The following is a 20,054-nucleotide window of genomic DNA, read 5'->3' as shown; positions in this document are numbered from 1 at the left end:
CAAGGCTGGCAACCCAACAAGTTCACCAAGACTAGCGTAACAAGATGGAACGATGTAGACTATGTCACTGGTCAGTATAGCTATAACAAGGGTGAGGGTAACGAAAGCCCATATAGCTACATGTAGTTCTATAGATCGGTGTCGACCGAAATTGACATCTTGGCTTATATCAGGAAAAGTAGCAATGAACTAGGTTTGTCATATTTGCTACATGGTCTGGTTGTTAAAAAGAGAGGGGCAGAAGGCCTCATCAAAAAAGAAATTCTTTGACAAGAGTGAGACTCGAACTCACGCCTACTTACGTAGATCAGGAAACGGTGTTAAGGTGGACCTTAACCTGACGCCTTAGACCAACTCGGCCATCTTGCCATTAATGAAGAACTAACTGAGTTTTTGGCAACATCAACCTAAACAAGCTGTTTCACATATTTTCTGGTGTTGGCTCGTCTCAGTCCTTTGGCAAAGGACCTCTATTTCTTGATCGCCACAGAAGGATATAATTGTCCATATCAAGCATTTGCAGGATATTTTGGTTGAAGAAGCCCTTTAAAAATGTATGTATTATTTGGTGGCATCCTGTATTCGTTTGCTTTAATTGGAGGCGTTGTTGTAGAGTCCGGCCAAGCGTCTTTTGTTATCCGATATATATGGTAGTTGCCCCCAATTCTGTTGATCCCGATTCCTACACAACAGACGTTTCGAAACAAGGGGAAATCCCCCCCCCCCCCTTCACTACACAATCACAGCGAGCAAATCCTGGAAGAGCTCTAGACCAGTGGAAACAAGAAATGATCATGTGCCGCCTCAGTGAAGCTTTATTTGTGCAGCGTGTGGGAACTCAAAGACGTAATCCCAGAAGTTTGGGTATTGGAATCTAGTCTCCATCCAGGGATGCGTGGCCAGGTTGACATATTACCAAGCTTGTGTAAAATAACAGCACAAGGGCCAAGGAAATAGCCCCAATCCATACATGAAGCACCCCACATATGTCCACGGTGGAAGAAAACGTGTGCGAAATCGGATTGCTCAAAAGAATCAGAGACATACAAGTACAAGGCGCAAAGTCATAGCAAGCAAGGTCGTGGCGCATTCCAATGCATGTTGCCCAAAGGCATTTTTCGAGGGATTCGCAGCGAGCATCTCATCATTCTGCCCCTGATATCTGACCACCAAGTAATATGCTAACACACGTACACATCAAGTTATGAAGAAAGCAGAAGAGCCGTCCTTGGACACAATGGCACTAAACGATCATCTGTGCGATTCCCGCGCCTCCCAGGGTCTTGCTGCCAACAAACTCCTGACTCTTCAGACCCGCGAGAGCATAGAAGATAGCTGCGATTATGAGGAAGACAGCGGCAGCAATCAGACTCGAAGCACCGGTGCAGAGACTGGCCCACTGGACAGCACTAAGGATGGTGTACATGGCAGCACGCATCCAATTGGTTGTAAAGCGGCGGATAAAGTCATCGAACTTGGAGGATGTCGGACAGATTCGGAGGAGGAAAGGCACTTCGATAAAAAGGATGACAAACGCAGAGGCCCTGCCATGGTTAGAATCGGGAGTTTGCTGCGAAAGCATCCCATCCAACTCACAGGCAAATGACGGAGAAGATAATGCGTCCAACGTGGAAACTAAAGATGTTGGCGATGCCAAGCGCCAGGCAGAGGATGATGCATAGCACACCAGTCCTGGTTACCATGTCAGAAGATTTCACTAGAACACATAAGAGGAGCCCCAGAAGGAACTGAAAATGCCCGTGAAGGCACCGGGCCCTAGGCTTCCCCCCAAGTGCGATTTTCCTCCACGGGGTGTTTCTCTCCATGATATGACAACACGCGATGGAATTCAAGGTACTGACCACTGTCCGTAGATGCCTAAGCAAGCGTGATATTAGCACGACCGCAAACTCAATGGGGTTGATCGACATTGCCGCCGCATCAGCACGAGGCAACACTCACTGAAGTTTCTCGAGCGGAACTCCTCAGATAGTGTCATGGTGGGCGAGGCAAGGTTGACAGACTAGCAGCGACCAAAAGGAGACACAATGCGGAATCACTGGCGACGTGAGAGTTTCCAGACCGGGGATGAAGTGTCAAGAGAGAAAGGTGTACACGCGGCTGATTAGCTCGGACGCCGGGCGGTCAACAGTGAAACGCCAAAACAAAGCGGAAACCACGCCCCAAGTGTCACTGTCGATCAGGTACGACTGGGTCGGAAGGAACTGGGGTGCTGTAAGGTCGGTGGTCAAATATGTCAAGTCACCCCGACTCACTCTAGGGGCTCCATTTGCCCTCTTATATTGTTTTACCATGCTAGGCAGACGCCAATAACGGTATCCAACTTAAGAAGTGACAACTACCCCAGGCTACAATATACACTCAATAGGGTGGGTATGCTTTACAATCGACACTTAATGTATAGTTTTCTTTCATATAGACAATCAATTAGCTAGGTAATTAGTTAGTCAACTAACAAGAGACAGGCATTGGTGATCGAATAATCTTGTCCTTAAAGACTGATGATCTAAAATTTAACCGAGTTAGAATATTTCCGCACAGTCGACAGACACACCACATCGAACCCCCCAAAGATATGCAACCCAACCAGGCCAAAAAAGGATATATAAACACACCACCCGAGCAAAAAGCTATGACAAGAGTGAGATTCGAACTCACGCCCCGAAATCGAGACACGGAAATCTGGATCAGGTGAACCTGAACCGTGCGCCTTGGACCAACTCGGCCATCTTGCCGGGATGGAGATAAATTAGGTGATTTTGGAATACATGACTGGGATACTTAATCTACATACAATGTTGCCATGGAAGGGGCTGATCGAGTGCAGATCAGATCGATCACGCGGAAGAACAGAGGAAACCGAGGAATACACGCAGAAAATAGAAGATCTGGGCAGAAACTAAAGAACTGAGGTATACTAGGGAGAGAGGGAGAGACCTACGGACTGAGAATATCTACACTGCGCGCAAGGGGTCACTGCCTAACCTCTCAGGCAATCACTATCATTGTCAAGATAAGATGTATATTAAAGTACTGCCTCGCTTGTAGTGGTACTATCGAATTTACTGTGAGGGATCTTGTAGTATTTATAACTTTACTAGGTAGTTAAATTAGGTATCTAGCCCTGGAGGTAAATTTAGAGTAGGGGTCACCCTGTTTCCCTGCAACTGCAAGTCCAGGAACAAACTAGTCACATGTCTTGGTTTGTTCATCTTATCACAGAGGTCGGGTCACCCCTATTTAAATAGAATATTTTCATCACTGGCCTTTACCCCCCATAACAACAATGTCCCGTCTGCTGTGCCAGTTCTTTAAGCGCCCCTTTCTCAGCCGACAAGCCTCACCTGTGCGGCATTTCACTCGATCAAACATTCAGCTGATCGACGCGACCAATGCGCTCGAGGAAGAAACACTTCCATGGTACTCACAAGACCTTTTTTATCCTGTGAAAATTGGCGAAGTATTTCAATCCAGGTACCAAGTGATTGGAAAACTAGGATTTGGAGGGTACTCGACAGTCTGGCTTTGCAGAGATCTCATGTATGTCCTTTCGACGCGAGCGCGGGTAATTGTTGCAGGAGCTGATCTGATCTCAGAGGGCACCAGTATGTCACATTGAAAGTGTTTGAACGTGGGTCTTCTGAGGGCAAGCGAGAAGTTGAAGTCTACGACCGCCTTAATGCATGCACTGCTTCCCACGATGGTGCTATACTGGTACGGAAGGCGCTGGATAGCTTTCAGATCAACTCTGCAGAAGGATTCTACCAGTGCCTTATTCACCAGCCTCTGGGTATATCAGTTTACATGACCTCCAGAACCGATTCAGAGCCAAAGTTCTGCCGGAGAAATTAGTGAAATTGACCTTGATACACCTCCTACTCGCCCTTGACTACCTCCACAGCGAAGCCGGCATTATCCATACCGGTATCAGGACCCTCTTCAACTTTTGGAATGTCACTCTAATGCTTTTATGCTAGACATACAAGAAAGGAATGTCTTGCTTGGTATTGATAATATGTCAGTCTTGACTGATTTTGAAGAGGCAGAGAAATCTGATCCTAGTCCCCGGAAGATTGTTGGGAATCGGGTTATATATGCTTCTCGAAAATTGAAGAAGACAAATGAGCATGGTCGGCCCGTTTTATGTGACTTCGGCCAGGCTCGTCTTGGGTCAGCGCGTCACTCTGGTGATATTCAACCGTATATCTATCGGGCCCCTGAAGTCTTACTACGGATGTCCTGGGATCAGAAGGTTGATATTTGGAATCTTGGCCTCGTGGTAAGGAGGATATTCTTTAATTCGTCGAACACGAAGCTCCAGTCTAACAATGAAACCATCATAGGCTTGGGATCTCTTTCAAACAGGCCATTTGTTTTATGGCAGAGATGCAAGGAAGCAAGAGTCGGATACTCATCACCTCGCTGAGATGATTGCGCTTCTTGGACCGCCGCCAAAAAACATGATAAAGAGCAGCGAGTACGCTACAAATTTCTTTAATGATGAAGGTACGTTACTCAATATAATTGAGACTTTACGAAGTTGACTAGGAAAACCAAGCGAAATGGAACGGAGCCGTCCCAATTCCCTCGATAACTATGGAGCAGCTTGAGGGAAATCTGCAAGGTGAACAGCAACAACTCTTCCTTGAATTCATGCGCAAAATGCTCCGGTGGCAACCAGATGAGAGACATTCGGCAAGGGACCTATTGTCAGACCGGTGGCTGAGGTCATCGTAGTCGAAATTGGAGTCCACAGCTTCAGTCTACCTTAAGTAGTCTTGCAACTGGATCAGTCTACTGACTAGGAATCGAAACTCTGAATATTATGGGTCAGAAGGCAAGAGAGTAATGGGTTGCAAGCTGCGATTTAGTGTTGCTCAGTCAGGTCCAAAGACACAAACACCCCAAAAGTCTATGAAACAACCCCCAGGCCGCCGAATAATCCTTGACAGACGACCCAAATAGTGGCCGCTAAGCCCAGGATGCTATTGGATCATCGGCCACTTCTATCCAAGAGTGAAACTCGAGCGTCTTCACCCTAGAGGCTCGCTGAGGTTGGTTTAAAGCCTGGCTGAACGGATTGGGTGGGATAAGCCTATAGCTTGCCGCGTGTTCGCTGTCGAGACCGTAATCATGCTTAGGACGAACGACATGGCTAAGAGAATTTTCCATGGATCGATGTAGGTAATATGGATGACCCGTGCCGCCAGGTCCGACGTCGCTAGGGAATTTCGCCTGGCTTCGCAACAACTCCCAAATAACACAACCGGGTCACGCAGGCGTCTCGCCGCTGAACTGGGTTGGAATCTTCTCTGTATTGCTGGGTACGCCAAGACCTGTTCGATATTAGCCTTGGTGGGAATTATAACTGGACCACCCCGCCTGGACCGAACCGGCGGTGAGTTGAGGCCCTTGCTGTAGAAGGATTTCGCCTTCTACGACACTCTCTTGCACGTTGAGTTTGAGACTGGCTGCTCCCACAACTGCACTCACATTGGCGCCGATGCGAGCCGGGCAGTTGGTTCGAATCGCGACGGCGCTATCCCCTAGAGCTATCGAACAATGGTTTGCTGTTTTCTCCCCTATAGCGGGCGTTATGCACAGGAGCGTGAGTCCAGGTATGTCAGAGCTGATCTGTCGAGATCATTATCGGGTCCGAAGTGACGCTGAAAATGAATTAGGAAGGATCCTGGACACAGATAGGGTGGACTGGAGTGATGCGATCTCTCTGGGTTTGTAGCAGATCTGGTATGCATGAGCTAGACGCGTTTTGCGTGGCTGGGTCGAGTCCATGGCGGTGGTACCACGACCGCCCTGGCGAGATGAGGTGATGTCGGCCGAAGTATATCTAGGTTGGAGTATATCTGACATGACAGCCCAGTGCGGGGAATTCCAGCTCCCTGCTCCACATCTTATGGATCCCGGCGATATGGTGCAGGTTCGTGTAGGATCAGGTAAGATGCCGGGCCAATGCGGCGGTATAGAAAGTACATGTCAACATCCACGGGAATCCAGACGGATCTCATATTGGGGCCATACACCGAGGATATTGGGTCCCTGGAATCGTTTAGGGGATGTTCAATTTTGGGACACGATTGGACTGGGTGTTTGCCGGTTTATCGCCAATGACATTGAAGAGATAGCTGAGAGATCTGTTCGTAGCGAGTTGAGTAACGACATAGCTCAAATTGCGATAACGTCCGATGCTTGCTTTTTGGTCAGTTCATCCATGGATCGTAACTAGTTAGCCTAGCGAGTCCATCAACACCATGTATGTATATACGCTGGATGTATGTACTGTGAGCAGGCAGTGGTCTGAGGACCACGCAGGGCCTGCTGCTGCCCGGCGTACATTGCATCCTGAAATACATTACGTCATCACGGGACCGAGTCTGGCCGACCCACAGTGCACGGGACATTCCTGGATGGCACTGCTGATTGGCTGCCCGTCACTCCCCCCCGCCGCTCAGGAATTTCTGCGTCGTCATCGTGAAATCATCAGCTCGACCTAGACATGCCACACACGGGGTATACTCCCCTCCCCGGCCCTCACCGACCATCGCGAACTAGGGAGTTGGAGTCGCGCCGTGATGTTTCTGCTTGTCGAGTTGGATCTACGGTCGATCGTACAAAAGTGAAAATTTTTCCTCGAGGTGGCCAATTTGGCCTGGAGGGCGAGACTCCGCTGGGTCCCATCGACGACTGTAGTGATTGGACGAGAGGTGATGTCGGGGCTCCACCGGCTCTCCAGGTTTGAACATCCAACCTGCGAGGGTCGTCCTTCGCCCGGGCTTTGGTCTCTTTCTCATTGTTTTCCAAGTTGAGCCCTCAAGAGTAGACCTTGATTGTGAAGAGAAAACCATAGATCGGACATCAAATAATCAACCAAGGGAATCTAGGAGAAAATCAAGCCAGGTGGAAGGGGAACATGGCATTGCAAGGAACTCGACCCGATTTTTTCTTTTCTTGATTCGAGACGCTCTCGGCAGGCGCAAGTCGCCGTTACATCGGGGCTACCGGGCCTTACCAACCATTACCACCCGTGTTGCGGCGTCCAACGAGGAGCCCAGTGCTCGCGTGGGCATGCCGTACACGCTCGTTACCCCGTCCTAAATTACAAGGCAGTCGCTTGAAAAACAATGGTGTTCCGCCGCCCCTAAAACTGTCGTCATCCCCTCTACGTCACTTTTCTCCTTCTCACTCCCTCGGGTCTATCACTGCAAGCCATAGGCTGATTGTGACCTTTTTTCTCTTGTCGAGTTGTGCGCTTGCCGCCTGAGAGATAATTGCCGCGTGCCATGTCTGCTGCGGTTGCTCCCAGTGTGTCGACTTTGTCCACTCTATCCTCGATGGATTCGAAAAAGAAAGAAGGTTCGTGGAATGCCTCTCGGCGCGCGCGTGTGATGATGCAATCCCCTATGTTTCCATCTGCCCCGGGTGTCGCGATCCCCATACACAACCCCGTACAATATCCTTCCCCTTTCATTTGCCTGGGTACAGAACGAGGGAGAGAGAAAAGCCTGATATCAGAGAGAGAGAGTGTGTGTGGAAGAGAAAAAAAAATAATACTCTGGGTGCCCACCCCCCTTTTGGCTTGGTAATACGCCACCATCCCCGATACTTTAACTCAAGCCCCCTCTGCTCTCGGATGATCTCACACCTGGCGTCATCGATCTCCCACTCTCCATCTGTGATGATGAAGGGCCCTACTCGTCCTCGGTTTTCCTCTGGTACCTTTCGCGCCGTCGCATCACGGATTAATTTCTTCCTGTCGCCTGATCGCTAACTGAACCTCGCAGACCTGCAGGCCGCGTCGGAGTCCAAGGACGTCAAACCGGACGTAGATCCTCAAACCTCGCTGGCGCCGCCGCCTCGTCCTACGGGCACCGCCGCCGGTGATACCCCGGATTACTTCAATTCCGTACACAATCCCTTCTCGTTGGAGCCCAATCCGTTCGAGCAGTCCTTCAGTGGGAACTCGGGCGAGACCCCCGGAAAGTCGCTGCTGCCGCCCGTCGCGGCTCTTACCTCCCCGGCCCTGCCTGGCGCGAGTTCCGGCAGTGGTTACAACTGGTCCAACTCCCTGCGCTCGGGGCCGCTTAGCCCAGCGATGCTCCCTGGTCCGACCGGCTCTAATGACTACTTCGACAGTATCGGCAGAGGTTTCCCAACCCCCAACGAGTCTTCCCTCCGTACCGGACTGACCCCTGGCGGCGGTGGCTCGATGTTCCCGGCTCCTAGCCCCAACTCCCAAGCTTTGCTACAGCAACTTCAAAGTGGCGGCGCGACTCCGTCGACCATCGATTTCCACCGCACTGCGCTGACGGCGAAGAAAAATAGCTCGAATGGTCCCACCTCGAATGCGAATGACCAGGAGCAAGCCGCCTCGAACTCAAACATGGATACCAAGGGCGCCCAGCCCGCTGCATCGGACTTCACCCAGCACGATGCCGCCGACGCCGCCAACGGTCTTTTCATGTTGGCGAAGGGTGGCCAGACGAATAATATGCAGATGAATCAGGTTTCCGCCATGCAAAACGATACTCGTGCTGCCGCGGCTCGTCGCGTTTCGCAGAATGCCAACGGCGCGAATGGTCGCGAGATGAGTGGGGACGGCTCTGAACAGGAGCCGGCCAAGCCCGCGGGCAAGGGTAAAGGCAAGAAGAATGCCCCCAAGGCTGCTACCGCTGCCAACAACCGACGCAAAGCAGACGACGCCACCAAGGGCCCCAATAAGAAGGCGAAGACCAACATGGACTCGCCGTCTGACATAGATTCGGATGATGAAGATATGAAGAAGCTGCAAATGGATCCGAAGAAGATGACTGATGAGGAGAAGCGACGGAACTTCCTGGAGCGCAACCGGTATGTCCTTTCTCTTCCTGGTCCATATTGATGGTCGACTGCTAATACTCGGATTCTAGTGTCGCGGCTCTGAAGTGCCGCCAACGGAAGAAGCAATGGTTGGCCAATCTCCAGGCCAAGGTCGAACTCTTCACAACAGAGAATGATGCTCTGACCGCCACGGTGACTCAGCTCCGAGAGGAAATTGTCAACCTCAAGACTCTTTTGCTCGCCCACAAAGACTGCCCCGTCTCCCAAGCCCAGGGACTCGGGCCTCTCATGATGAATGGCATGTCAACTGGATTTGATCCCCATGGCTACAGCATGTCCAACGGTTTGGGTATGCAGCCGGGTGCACCTATTCCCACCCAGGGTATGCGCCGGGCATGAGTTCGGGCGACATAATTTTGCTTTCCCTTCTCATTCCGGGCTGCCTACTTTCTTGCTCAACCGCTCGCAGAAGGAAACGTTTTGTTTCTTGCTTCGCTTACATCCGACGGTTGCTTTTATTTCAATGGGGGCTTCGCTCCTCACATCTCTTTACGTTTCGGCTATGGCTCCACCGAAACTTTTGGCATGGACAGGTGTTAATGATCCACACGACTCAAAAATTGGACGGGCTGATTCCGGTGGTCTGGAACGGATGAATTTCGTTTAGTCTTTTGGAGGGCGCGTCGATTTCGGCGTCTTGAGACTGATGGCTGCTTCACGGTTGTTCTACCTTTGCGATGGCTCTCATGTTTAGTTACTTTCCCCGTCGTCCTCCGTTGTATTTCCTTTCTCCCCAACCCTCTTGCCCTCTGATAATCTTCTTTCTCTCCATGGGTTTGAGAGACGTCTTTTTTTTTTTTTTTTTCGCTTGTCTAATACTTCGAGGACCCACGGGTGCATCTTTTTTCTTTTTCGATAGGGGTTGCTTGTTGAGATATGTGTTTTATGGGCGGCGTTTGGGTGGCTTTGTTCGGTTCTTCATGTCTGAATAGTTCTCTGAAATGGAACACGCGAGCAATTGAATTGAACGTCGCTCTTGAATCGATCTTCTCGGCAAAGGTAGAGCCGCTGTAGAAGCGGAGGCGGTGCGGTGTACCTGTAGATACTGATAAGTGATAAGAGACGCGCTTGGCCAAACAATCCAAACATCACAAACACGAACCCGACGACGCATGGAGAACTTTGGTTCGACAATGGGCTGCAATCTTCCAGCTCAATTCCAATAAACACCCTCTGAGTACGCAGCGCAGTGGGCCTGAGACAGGCACTTTTTGAAGTCCGCAGCCCGATCTGCGATTTCGTCACCCAACGCTGCGAAAACCACCACCCGCCCACCGCGCATCGACGACGAACTCCAAACCTAAAGCCTTCAAAAACAGCCAAGAATCATCGCGCTTGCGGGGGAAGGGCAGGACCATGTTGAATTCAAATCGGCAGACTGCTCGACCGCGCCGCATCGACGACGCACTCTCCCAGCTCGTCGACTCCCTGACCCCCGCGCTCCCGATCACCGCAATCCCAAATGACGACTACTCCGATCCAGAGGAAGCGCTCGCTGCGGCCGAGGAACGCCGCCATAATTCCAGCCTGGACCGCGCGTGGCGCATTCTCGACACCCACACTGCCTCCAATGCTGCAGACCCAGGCTCTCCTTCTGCCGCACTAGGTGGGCGCCGGGGTAGCGTCGCAGGACCCGAGAGCGTGAACAATGCGGCGGACCTGATCAAGCGCAAACTGCGGCGTGAAAATACCAGTCCAGAACTGGCGGTCAAATTCTCGAATATGTACTCTAAGCTCCTGACGCAGCCGGTGCTCTCGCAGAAATGGGGGATCTTGTACCTGCTCTACAAGTTGTCTGAGGATAATGATCCCACCCCTGATTCTGGCGACGGCCGTCGCAGTCCCTTGATGGAGGAGGCTCACTTACAGAATATACTGGGGCGGGCTGGTGTGCGTTCGAGACGGGATACTGGGTCGCGGCCGATCGATTCCGATGACGACGAGGGCCCGGCTGTGAGTTCGTCTGCATCACAGGTCCGTAGGCCGTTACCTGCACAACCCGAGCGACAGCGCCCATTACGCCGTGATTGGGGACCTGATGAGGTCGAAACAGCTCCGCGTGGCTCATTTGAAAAAGTTCGTGATGACCCTGCCAGTCGGGCTAGCAACTATGATGCTGTAATGACTGATCGTTCCGGCGATGAGCGTGTGGATGTTGCTTCTTCAAATCCATTTACTGCTGCACCGTTGACTTCTGCTCGATCGCCAGAGTCTGTTGAGAACGGGCTTCTACGGGATCTCCCGTTTAATCTGCAGGGGTTATCTTCTACGAACCTGCAATTCCAGTCACCCTCGGTTTTGAAATTGCCGGCGAACCTCCCATCCCCTATCATCTCGCTTCTTCATTCGCTCGCCGAGCCATGTCTACTCTACAAAGAGCTGTCAGGGTTTGTTGAAAGCACAGAGGGTGGGCTGGTGAACCAGAGCTTACGCGCTGCCATTGCAACCGAGTTGCGGGCATATCTTGGCTTGGTTGCGACACTTGAAGCAGAAATCAGACAGGCCCTTGCTGCCATTGGAGACGCAAACGCGCCTAAAGGTGTTCGGAAGGGCGGTGTTACTTTGAAGCGATGCATGGTGTGGACGAGAGATGCGACAATGGCACTCCGGTTGATGAGTCTGATCGTAGAGGAAGCTCGGGGTAAGTCACTACACGCTGCGGTACTCTCCTTCTCTTGAATACTGACATATGTTGCAGATAAGAAAGGAGGCCGGTTGATCTCTTTGATCCATGGGTTCTCTTCATCGCATGGAGACCCCTTCGTGTGCGCGTTTGCGGAGAAACTATTGGTCCATGTTACCCGTCCATTCTATGATATGCTTCGTCTATGGATCTACGATGGTGAACTCTCTGATCCATATAAGGAGTTCTTCGTTGCGGAGCCAGAGTTCCGCCCCAGCACTGATCCCCGTCGTATCGCAACTAGCGTTTGGGAAGACAAGTATAAGTTGGATGACGACATGGTACCTTCGATTATCACGCAGGACTTTGCGAAAAAGGTGTTTTTGATCGGAAAGTCTCTAAATTTCATTCGATATGGCTGCAAGGACTCCGCATGGGTGGAAGCCTATTCTAAAGAAGCTTCCAAAGAGTTGCGATATGGGGACACAGCTACCCTGGAAATCTCCATTGATGAGGCTTACAAGACGACGATGGCAAGACTCATTCATCTCATGGATGACAAGTTTAAGCTGTTTGATCATCTGCGGGCGTTGAAGAAATACCTCCTGCTCGGGCAGGGCGATTTCATTGCTTTGCTAATGGAGTCTCTGGCTTCGAATCTGGACCGCCCCGCGAACTCTCAGTACCGGCATACACTTACTGCGCAACTAGAACATGCCATTCGTGCCTCAAATGCGCAGTACGACTCCTCTGATGTGCTTCGCCGGCTGGATGCTCGTATGTTAGAACTTAGCCATGGCGAGATCGGCTGGGACTGTTTTACCCTCGAGTACAAGATCGACGCGCCTGTGGACGTGGTCATTACCCCTTGGGGGTCAACCCAATACCTAAAGGTTTTCAACTTCCTCTGGCGCGTCAAGCGAGTCGAATTCGCCCTGAACAGCACCTGGCGCCGGTGTATGACCGGTGCACGAGGTGTGCTGAAGAACATTGATGAGGAGCTTGACCCGGACTGGAAACGCGCACGATGTGTGATCGCTGAAATGATACACTTTGTTTGCCAACTTCAGTACTACATTCTCTTCGAAGTGATTGAGTGTAGCTGGGACCAGCTGCAGGCGGCTGTCTCCAAACCAGGCTGCACGCTCGACGACCTGATCGAAGCACACACCAAATACCTGAACTCCATCACACACAAGGGCCTTCTAGGCTCCACTTCCACTTCGCGCTACGGCGCATCAACCTCTACCTCGGCCAAACAACCCGAAGAGAGTTTCCTCAGCCAGCTCCACCAGATTCTCAAGGCCATGCTCGCCTACAAAGATGCTGTGGATGGTCTCTATTCATTCTGCGTCGCGGAATTCACCCGCCAGCAGGAACTGAATGCCAAGATCGAGACTCGTACCGCGCAAGGCCGCTGGGGCGTCACGGACCGCGACCTCCATCGCCGAGCAAACAGCCGCGGTGGTGCCTCCATGGCATCCACACCAGATGTGAGGCCGATCAGTGCTGGTGGTCCGGATAGCATAGATGACCCATTCTCATTGTCAGACCAGGGCCTCTCTCCCGATGACAATATCCTTGCATCGCTGCGTGACCGCCTGCGTGATCTGTCCGCCGAATTCAAAGCCCGTCTGGTCCACCTCCTCAGCGACCTGGCATACCAACCGGACGTGGATATGCGGTTCCTCGGCGTTGTCATGAACTTCAACGACGTCTACAAACCGGCCAAGAAGCCCAAAAAGAGCTCGAGTTCTCGGGACAAAGACAAGGAGAGGGAGAGGGAGCTTGCGCGCCGCAAGGCAGCTGCTGCCACATCAGCCGCGGGGACTGTAGGCTCGGGCACCGAGGGGGGTGTGCCGAGAGAGATGCGTCGGGAACGAAGGGAAGCTGCTGATCCAGGTACCAATGTCCATGGCGTGGCGGCGTAGAACGCAGAGCTTCTTTAGTTCGCCATGAATCATCTAGCTGCAGCATACCTAGGTAGTCGTGAGGGTGGCTACCCATTAATGCGAGACGAATCCACGATTCAACCTTTATCTGCTGGTTTGGCATCGCCGGCAAACGTAGAAATGAGCTACCAATTGCTCTTGATATCTGAGGTAGGCTAGGTCTGCTCAGTGTTGCTGTGATTAGACACTGCCTTGATTTTCGCTCTTTTACTTTTTTTTTTTTTTTTTTTTTTTTGCATTATGATGGATACATCTTTACATGGTTGTCTTTAGCTGAAATGTTAACGTGCAGGAGATTCAATTCGACATTAAGCATTAATCATTCTCAATCAGGTTAGCATCGTACAGCGAGATGGAACTTCGTATCTGAACATGGTACATTGGTTTCTGTGGTTATATTCTGTTCTATTGGCATAGCTGGCGATGGATTCCACTACCTCGGGTCTGTGCAAGTCAGCCATCCATGGATGCAAGACTCAAGGTAAGTAGGTACCTTTTCCCCCAGCAGCTGATTCGGATTCGCTTCTAGCAACTTGTCAGATGGTTGAAATTTCTATTGGCGTGGCCTTGGGACTTACCGTTTCTGCAAACGAAGCCAAAATCCACTCAAATCTCCAACAGGCAAGGAGAGAGGGAATCCAACCGAGTCCAGCAACTGGGCTGTCAACAGCCAGAAGCCCAACATCGTCGCCAGAAATAGAGCAGCGCCCGCGCCCTACAGACTCCTGTTAGACGTGTATGTGAAAGCTTAGGGAGGCCGAGACTTACCACAGTCAGGCGGTTACCCATCACCTCATCTCCAGCACCAAGATTCCAGTATGCGGCGGCCAGGAGACAGAAGACGACGATCAGACTCATGAAGATCAGGACGAAGAGCACGTTGATGCGTGTTGCGCAGATGGTGTAGATCAGCATCAACAGGGCCATGAAGATGAAGAAGAATGCTAATAGCACGGGGTCAGCGCCTGTCGCCAAGATACGGGGAGAGAGAGAATGTGTACCGAAGGTATCTAAGAAGCCGGGACTGTGAAGACCGGCCAATGTGTTGGTTCCATCGGGGGAATAGGGCGCAGCCGAGTTGAATGCCGGAGTCATGCTACCGCCGAAGGCCAAGCAGAAAGCACCTAACCCAAGTCAATTCTGCATTCTTGCATTCCCCAATTCCCTGAATGGGCTCACCCAAATGCCCGAACACGACGGAGCTGAATGTGTTTCCCAGGATAAATTCCAGGACGCTCGAAAGGACCAGTAAAAGTCCGCCGAACAAGATCAAGACAGAACTGTCCCTCGTTAGACGATGATTCTTTCGCTGGTGCAAGGGTCTCTAAGTCTTTTACCTAAAGGCAGCACCGGATCCACCAGCACCTCTCCAGGACATCAAGCAGCATGATAACGGCGTGGCTGTGAGGACGAAAGCTCCAATGCCCCTAGTCACGTTAGTATCCCAAGACTCGTAGGCAAGGGTCGCTTGGGCACAAGCATACAGAGGAGTAGGATTACCAAGGCTCTTCACCTGAGCGGGCTGACGATGCATCATCGGGCTCAGGTAGAGCTTCTCGAACTGCTCCGCCGAGAGCGTCACCGAGGTAGGGGCCTGCATCAGAGCCGGCATAGCTCCAGCTTCGCTCTGCGACGAACTAGAGCCATCGCGAGAAATCACACCTTCCTTTCCCAGCATTGCGAAGAATCGAAGAAATGAAGAATCGGAACGGAACTGGTAGCTGGACAGAAGATCTGATGATTCGGCTTCAGCGATACGGGAGTATTCCTTTATACTCGATGCGGGGCCTCCCCTGATTTGAGATCGAGTTGAAGCCCTAAGGAGACTAGAGAAATCCTGAACTCAAAAGCCAACCACATGGAAGCCGTCTCGGGATAGACTGCAACAACATCTCCCGATCCGGTGAAATGGAGGATTCATTAGGTTTCCGCCCCATGGAGATATTCCATGGGAATGCCATGTGGCTGCAACCTTGGAATCCTGGCCGATCACCAGTTGAGGCAATAGCTTGTTCATGATCTGCGTGCCAGATCTGCCGATCGTCGACATTGGATGCGAACCGAGAGTTTCTATCAGAGAGAATCCAGAACTACTGAGTTTCTCTTCCGCCGAGCCGGATCGTCTAGTTGCGTCCAATGAGATGGTTCGGATTGGAGTATCGGGACGTAGACTTCCCACATCCCCAGATATCGGGCTGGGTGGTTGATAAAGAATGTAAAAACCCGTCAAGGAATTTAAGAACCGGTTTGGGGGTAGATACTGCCACTCTCACCGTGATCGACACCGTAATTTTGAAAAATATATTTCGTGGCGACGGAGAGCTCGATCGGGCGCAAACTGAGATCGAACGTGTCGAAGAAATAGAAGAGAACAAAAAAGAAGTCTAGGTCAGGCCCTGAGAATAAAAGGCGAAAACGACTACCGATACAGACTGCTGACCGATGCTTGACTGAATTAGCCACCATGTTCCCAAGCATCACCGATACCAAACTGCCAGCAACAGAGAAAAGCTTGGTCTGCGGCACCAAGACAGGAAAAATGACGCTCAAGTAGACTCCTTCGGCTTCTTCCAGTAGCTAGACCAGGTCTTCTACCAGAGACGCTCCCTCGACTATCCGTCCTACTACGAGCAGTTCCACCACACCCTCCACTACCCGTTACCAGCGGCCCGCAATTGATACTTTCCAGTAGGAGCGAGCAAGGCACACACATTGGTTTGAAACAGGCAACATATCATGAAGCCGATTGCATGTATTGGACTTGACCTGTGACTAGTGATGGCTGATTGATGGGGCTCATTCCATGTATGATGCAATGTCGAGATCTGTCATGTCACGTCTCTCCGGTTAAAAAGGTCATAAATGCGTTAGCTAAATGTTGTTGAACAAGCTCGGATAAGACATGTGATGATGGGATAGGAACGTATGGTCTATTCACTACTTCCCAATTTAGGGTTCTTCCAGCGAGAGATGCTATCAGCAAATCGGCAGAGACAGTTTATAAAAACACCAGAACGGGAGTAGCACATCCATTATACCCCTGCCAAGATGCTTGAATACCAGCGCAAGCATATTATAGCCATCCCCAAAAGTCCCGACAGATGGGTGAAGATTGGGTGGGATAGAGTTGTGGAAATTCGGCTTTATTCTCATTATGTGTCAGTATAGGAGGGGGACCCGACCAATTGGAATCAAGGAGAGGTCTGCCCAATCTGCCAATTTAGGGGGGGCGTACGCTTAACTAATCATAACATACAGGAAAGGATAAACTATTAATGCGAGTCTCCACACACTCATTCCGACATTATGTCATTTGATATCGCGCTTCCGCCTTCACGTGGAGCCGGCAGAAAAAAAAAGTCGATTCCGCCTCCAACTTGGGGTGATCGGAAGCATTACGACTAGTCCATCGGCAAGCTGGGACTCGCCAGCACAAATTATTTTGCCCTCAGCCCATTCAATTCCTGCCAGGCTTTCTGGTTTCGGTACTGCGCGCGCGATCCGCCGCAGGCGTCATGGCCAAGACCACAGAATCGACGCAGCACGTGCCGGCATGGAAGAAGGTCGGACTCAAGCTCAAATATGCGAAAGACACTGCCGACGAGGACATTGATATGGAGGAACAATCAAGTCTCGCTGTACCAACCGACAAAGCAGCCTCCAAGGACAAAAAGAAGCGCAAGAAGTCCAGCGACAATGCCGACGGCCAGGACGAAGTGACATCGAAAAAGAAGCGGCGCCACAGCAAGGGCACCGGTGATGATGACAAGGAGGTGAAGAAAGACAAAAAGAAGAAGAAAAGGGTCTCCTTTGGTCCTGGAACAAAGACTAGAGGCGGGGAGAGCGACAGCAGCAGCAGCAGCGACAGCGAGGCCGACGCCGCTGATAACGAAGACGAGGATGCCGACGACAGTAGCGAGACTGTGATCGCCACTGAGGACTCGGATCAGAAGGCCGGAGAAAAAGCCCTGGAAGAAATGAAGAAGCGCAAGCGCGAGAAGAAGAAGGAGCGGAAGACCCAGGCCAAGAATGGGGCTCCGGCGTCGACTACGGCGCAGATTCATGAGACGCCTATTTTGTCCTATCTCAGTCGGTACTACAGTGATCGTGCATCGTGGAAGTTCCAGAAGAACCGCGAGACGAACATTCTTAAGCATCTCTATTCGTTCGAGCATGTACCTGCTCAGTATAATGCTGCACTCTTGACCTACCTGCAGGGATTGAAGGGTGATGCTGCGAAGCAGCGTTTGAGCCAGGGCGCATTGGAGGTCCTCAAGGCGGATCTTGAGGGCGAGAATGCGGATGCTGCTGGCGGCGAGTATCAACAGGCAGTGGAGGCATTCCGAGCATCTTTGCCCACCGGTGGCGACGAAGTCAATGCCGTCAGCTCTGGTGAAGTGCTAGGAACAGATATACAGAAGCGTCTTTTGAAGAGACAGCGTGCGGAGCTGGTCTTCTTTGCTGTCAATGCCGACCTGTTCAGTGTTGATAAGATTGCACCGAAGCACGATCCAGCTGCCGAGGCTCAGCCGCAGAATCGGAAGCGGAAAAACAGAACTGCTATTGTTGAGATCTCAAGCAGCAGTGAAAGTGAGAGTACCAGCTCCAGTGGCAGTGACAGCGAGTCGTCAAGCAGTGATAGTGACAGCGACGAGGATGAGGATGAGCCGGCTGCCAGCAAGATCAAGACTGCCGCTAGCAAGCCAAAGCCGTCCGAAAGCAGCAGCAGCAGTGAGAGCACAAGCAGCAGTGGTAGCGATTCCTCCAGCAGTGCCAGCGACAGCGACAGCGACGACGATGCCACCGCTTCCAAAACCAAGTCTTCAGTGTCGACCAAAGCCACGCCGACAACCAACAAGAAGAAAGCCGGTGCTTTAGATGAAAAGAAGCAAACTGCACAACCACCGACAGACCCTGCTCCTAGCAAGAACAAAAAGAAGCAGAAGCGGAAGATTCGGACCGCTCAAATCGAGATATCGAGCAGTGACACTGACTAAAAGCGTTGTATGTGAGGATTTTCTTTCCTGATGGGCTTGCTGGACTTGGAACCTGGTACTTTGTTTGAAAATTGCATATAGATACCATTGCACGTATGACGATGCATCATAATCTACATTTTCAAAGCTGAGATGACAATTTTTACTCGTGATATGCCCTGAACAGTCAAGTTAATTGATAGGCTGTACGCTCATGGATACTCAAGCTCTTAGCTAGGAACTGCCATAATTCATCCTGGGCAAATTAGACTTCGGAGGATAATAATAATAACAATAATAATAGTGAACTCATATTCCTGGTACCAGGGGGCTAACGGCGCCACCCGGACCCCCAGCCGTAGGGAGGATGCACCGTAGAATGAAGGCGGAACGAAGCACTTAATGTTACGACTCAGTGCCCGGGCGCACTTAGCCAACAGGCCCAAAAGACCAAATATGCTAGAACTCTATGTTCTAGTATGCCCGGGACCGATATAAGTAGCGCGCATCGTTAGGCTTAGGTGAACCACGCCTAAGTCCTAACACTTAATCCGCGGTTTTAAATGATTAAATGATTGAAATTTCCGTAAAGATACTGGATAATGCTGGCGAGTGATGCTCTATGCTAACTAGTGCTGGCTATTCTGTTTATCCTAGTTCTGTAAAGGGTAAGGTGTAGGTATACGCAGCTATAGTCAGAAAGGGTAAGGCCGCTGTTTGTTAAGCTAATTAGTAGGGCCGCCTGCCGTTTAGGTGGGCGCCTGGGTGCCTTGGTGGCCTTGGGGAGGGTGCAGCCAATAGTAGAAAAGGGAGCTAAAAAGACTATCCGCTAGGTCTGTGGGGACCCGCCCGTCAATAGCCAATTATACGCGTAGCAAATATATCACGTGACTGTGATCAGCAGAAAAGCTGAATCCACCGTCCTGTTCCTGGCCAATCAGGGGCGGGAACCTTTTTAGCCCGAAAATTAGACGTATCTAGCACTTTTCCAGATGTACATTCGCTCCGCAATTAGACATCTAGCAGATATATCAGAACTTAAGTATAATAAATATAACTTAAGACCTTAGTATACTGCTAGATATCTAGGTATCTTATAATGTATTTCATGTAAATTATTATTCTGCATTAATCCTACTATGTAGACAGTCCAAAATCGCTTTCCTAATCTGGCTAGTCAACTGCGCCCTGGCCCACTTGCGACTATCATCCTGATCTGCACCCTGAGATGCCGGAGGGCTCCTTTATGTATAGGGCGCCAAGATTTATCATATAACTTTACAAGGGGCGCGCAGGATTTCAACGGGGGGCCTCTGATCTGTAACCTCGCCCCGAAGAATATCGACCTGTAACAGCATGGCAGGGGACGAGACCAATTGGAATCAAGTGGAAGTCTGTGTTGCTATTCCGCCCAATCTGCCAATTTAGGGGCTTAAGAATGGATAACCTATTTATTAATGGAAGACTCTATACACTCATTCCGACAACCTGCGGTGTTTCCTGACCCAAACCACAAACCCCTTTCTCTCACACAACCAAGCCTTTCATCATGCGTCTTTGTTTCCTGCTCTTTCACTTGGTTCTGCT

The 20,054-nt window shown here is 50.9% G+C and overlaps 6 protein-coding genes across 6 annotated transcripts; 4 read left to right on the top strand and 2 right to left on the bottom strand.

The window, feature by feature from the left end:
• Nucleotides 1-1,243: 1,243 nt before the first annotated feature.
• N7459_001038 (Tvp18 family protein) lies at nt 1,244-1,999 on the bottom strand (the record flags this gene model as incomplete). The annotated part of the gene is made up of 4 exons (XM_056940223.1): nt 1,244-1,544; nt 1,597-1,692; nt 1,863-1,878; nt 1,963-1,999. The coding sequence occupies 4 exons, from the start codon at nt 1,997-1,999 to the stop codon at nt 1,244-1,246; spliced, it is 450 nt and encodes a 149-aa protein (XP_056804503.1).
• A 1,308-nt stretch (nt 2,000-3,307) lies between these two features.
• On the top strand, nt 3,308-4,758 carry N7459_001037 (kinase-like domain-containing protein; the record flags this gene model as incomplete). Its single annotated transcript, XM_056940222.1, is given in 6 exon segments — nt 3,308-3,561; nt 3,618-3,819; nt 3,837-3,945; nt 3,999-4,300; nt 4,365-4,527; nt 4,580-4,758. The coding sequence occupies 6 exon segments, from the start codon at nt 3,308-3,310 to the stop codon at nt 4,756-4,758; spliced, it is 1,209 nt and encodes a 402-aa protein (XP_056804502.1).
• Nucleotides 4,759-7,717: 2,959 nt separating this feature from the next.
• atfA (bZIP transcription factor atfA) lies at nt 7,718-9,255 on the top strand (the record flags this gene model as incomplete). Its single annotated transcript, XM_056940221.1, has 3 exons — nt 7,718-7,751; nt 7,821-8,886; nt 8,946-9,255. 3 exons carry the CDS (start codon nt 7,718-7,720, stop codon nt 9,253-9,255), a joined length of 1,410 nt encoding a protein of 469 aa, XP_056804501.1.
• Nucleotides 9,256-10,272: 1,017 nt separating this feature from the next.
• N7459_001035 (tubulin gamma complex associated family protein) lies at nt 10,273-13,470 on the top strand (the record flags this gene model as incomplete). Its single annotated transcript, XM_056940220.1, has 2 exons — nt 10,273-11,557; nt 11,615-13,470. 2 exons carry the CDS (start codon nt 10,273-10,275, stop codon nt 13,468-13,470), a joined length of 3,141 nt encoding a protein of 1,046 aa, XP_056804500.1.
• A 454-nt stretch (nt 13,471-13,924) lies between these two features.
• Nucleotides 13,925-15,169, bottom strand: N7459_001034 (GPR1/FUN34/YaaH-class plasma membrane protein; the record flags this gene model as incomplete). The annotated part of the gene is made up of 7 exons (XM_056940219.1): nt 13,925-13,935; nt 13,985-14,016; nt 14,070-14,206; nt 14,260-14,615; nt 14,671-14,771; nt 14,829-14,918; nt 14,976-15,169. 7 exons carry the CDS (start codon nt 15,167-15,169, stop codon nt 13,925-13,927), a joined length of 921 nt encoding a protein of 306 aa, XP_056804499.1.
• Nucleotides 15,170-17,006: 1,837 nt separating this feature from the next.
• N7459_001033 (WKF domain-containing protein) lies at nt 17,007-18,488 on the top strand (the record flags this gene model as incomplete). The annotated part of the gene is made up of 1 exon (XM_056940218.1): nt 17,007-18,488. The coding sequence occupies one exon, from the start codon at nt 17,007-17,009 to the stop codon at nt 18,486-18,488; it is 1,482 nt and encodes a 493-aa protein (XP_056804498.1).
• Nucleotides 18,489-20,054: the final 1,566 nt, after the last annotated feature.

The sequence above is a fragment of the Penicillium hispanicum genome, assembly GCF_028827665.1.
Source record: "Penicillium hispanicum strain IBT 35686 chromosome Unknown utg000001l_segment0_segment0, whole genome shotgun sequence".
Classification (NCBI taxonomy): Eukaryota; Fungi; Ascomycota; class Eurotiomycetes; order Eurotiales; family Aspergillaceae; genus Penicillium; species Penicillium hispanicum.
The sequence above is the reverse complement of the archived record's forward strand: the minus strand, read 5'-3'. Positions and strand labels throughout refer to the sequence as shown.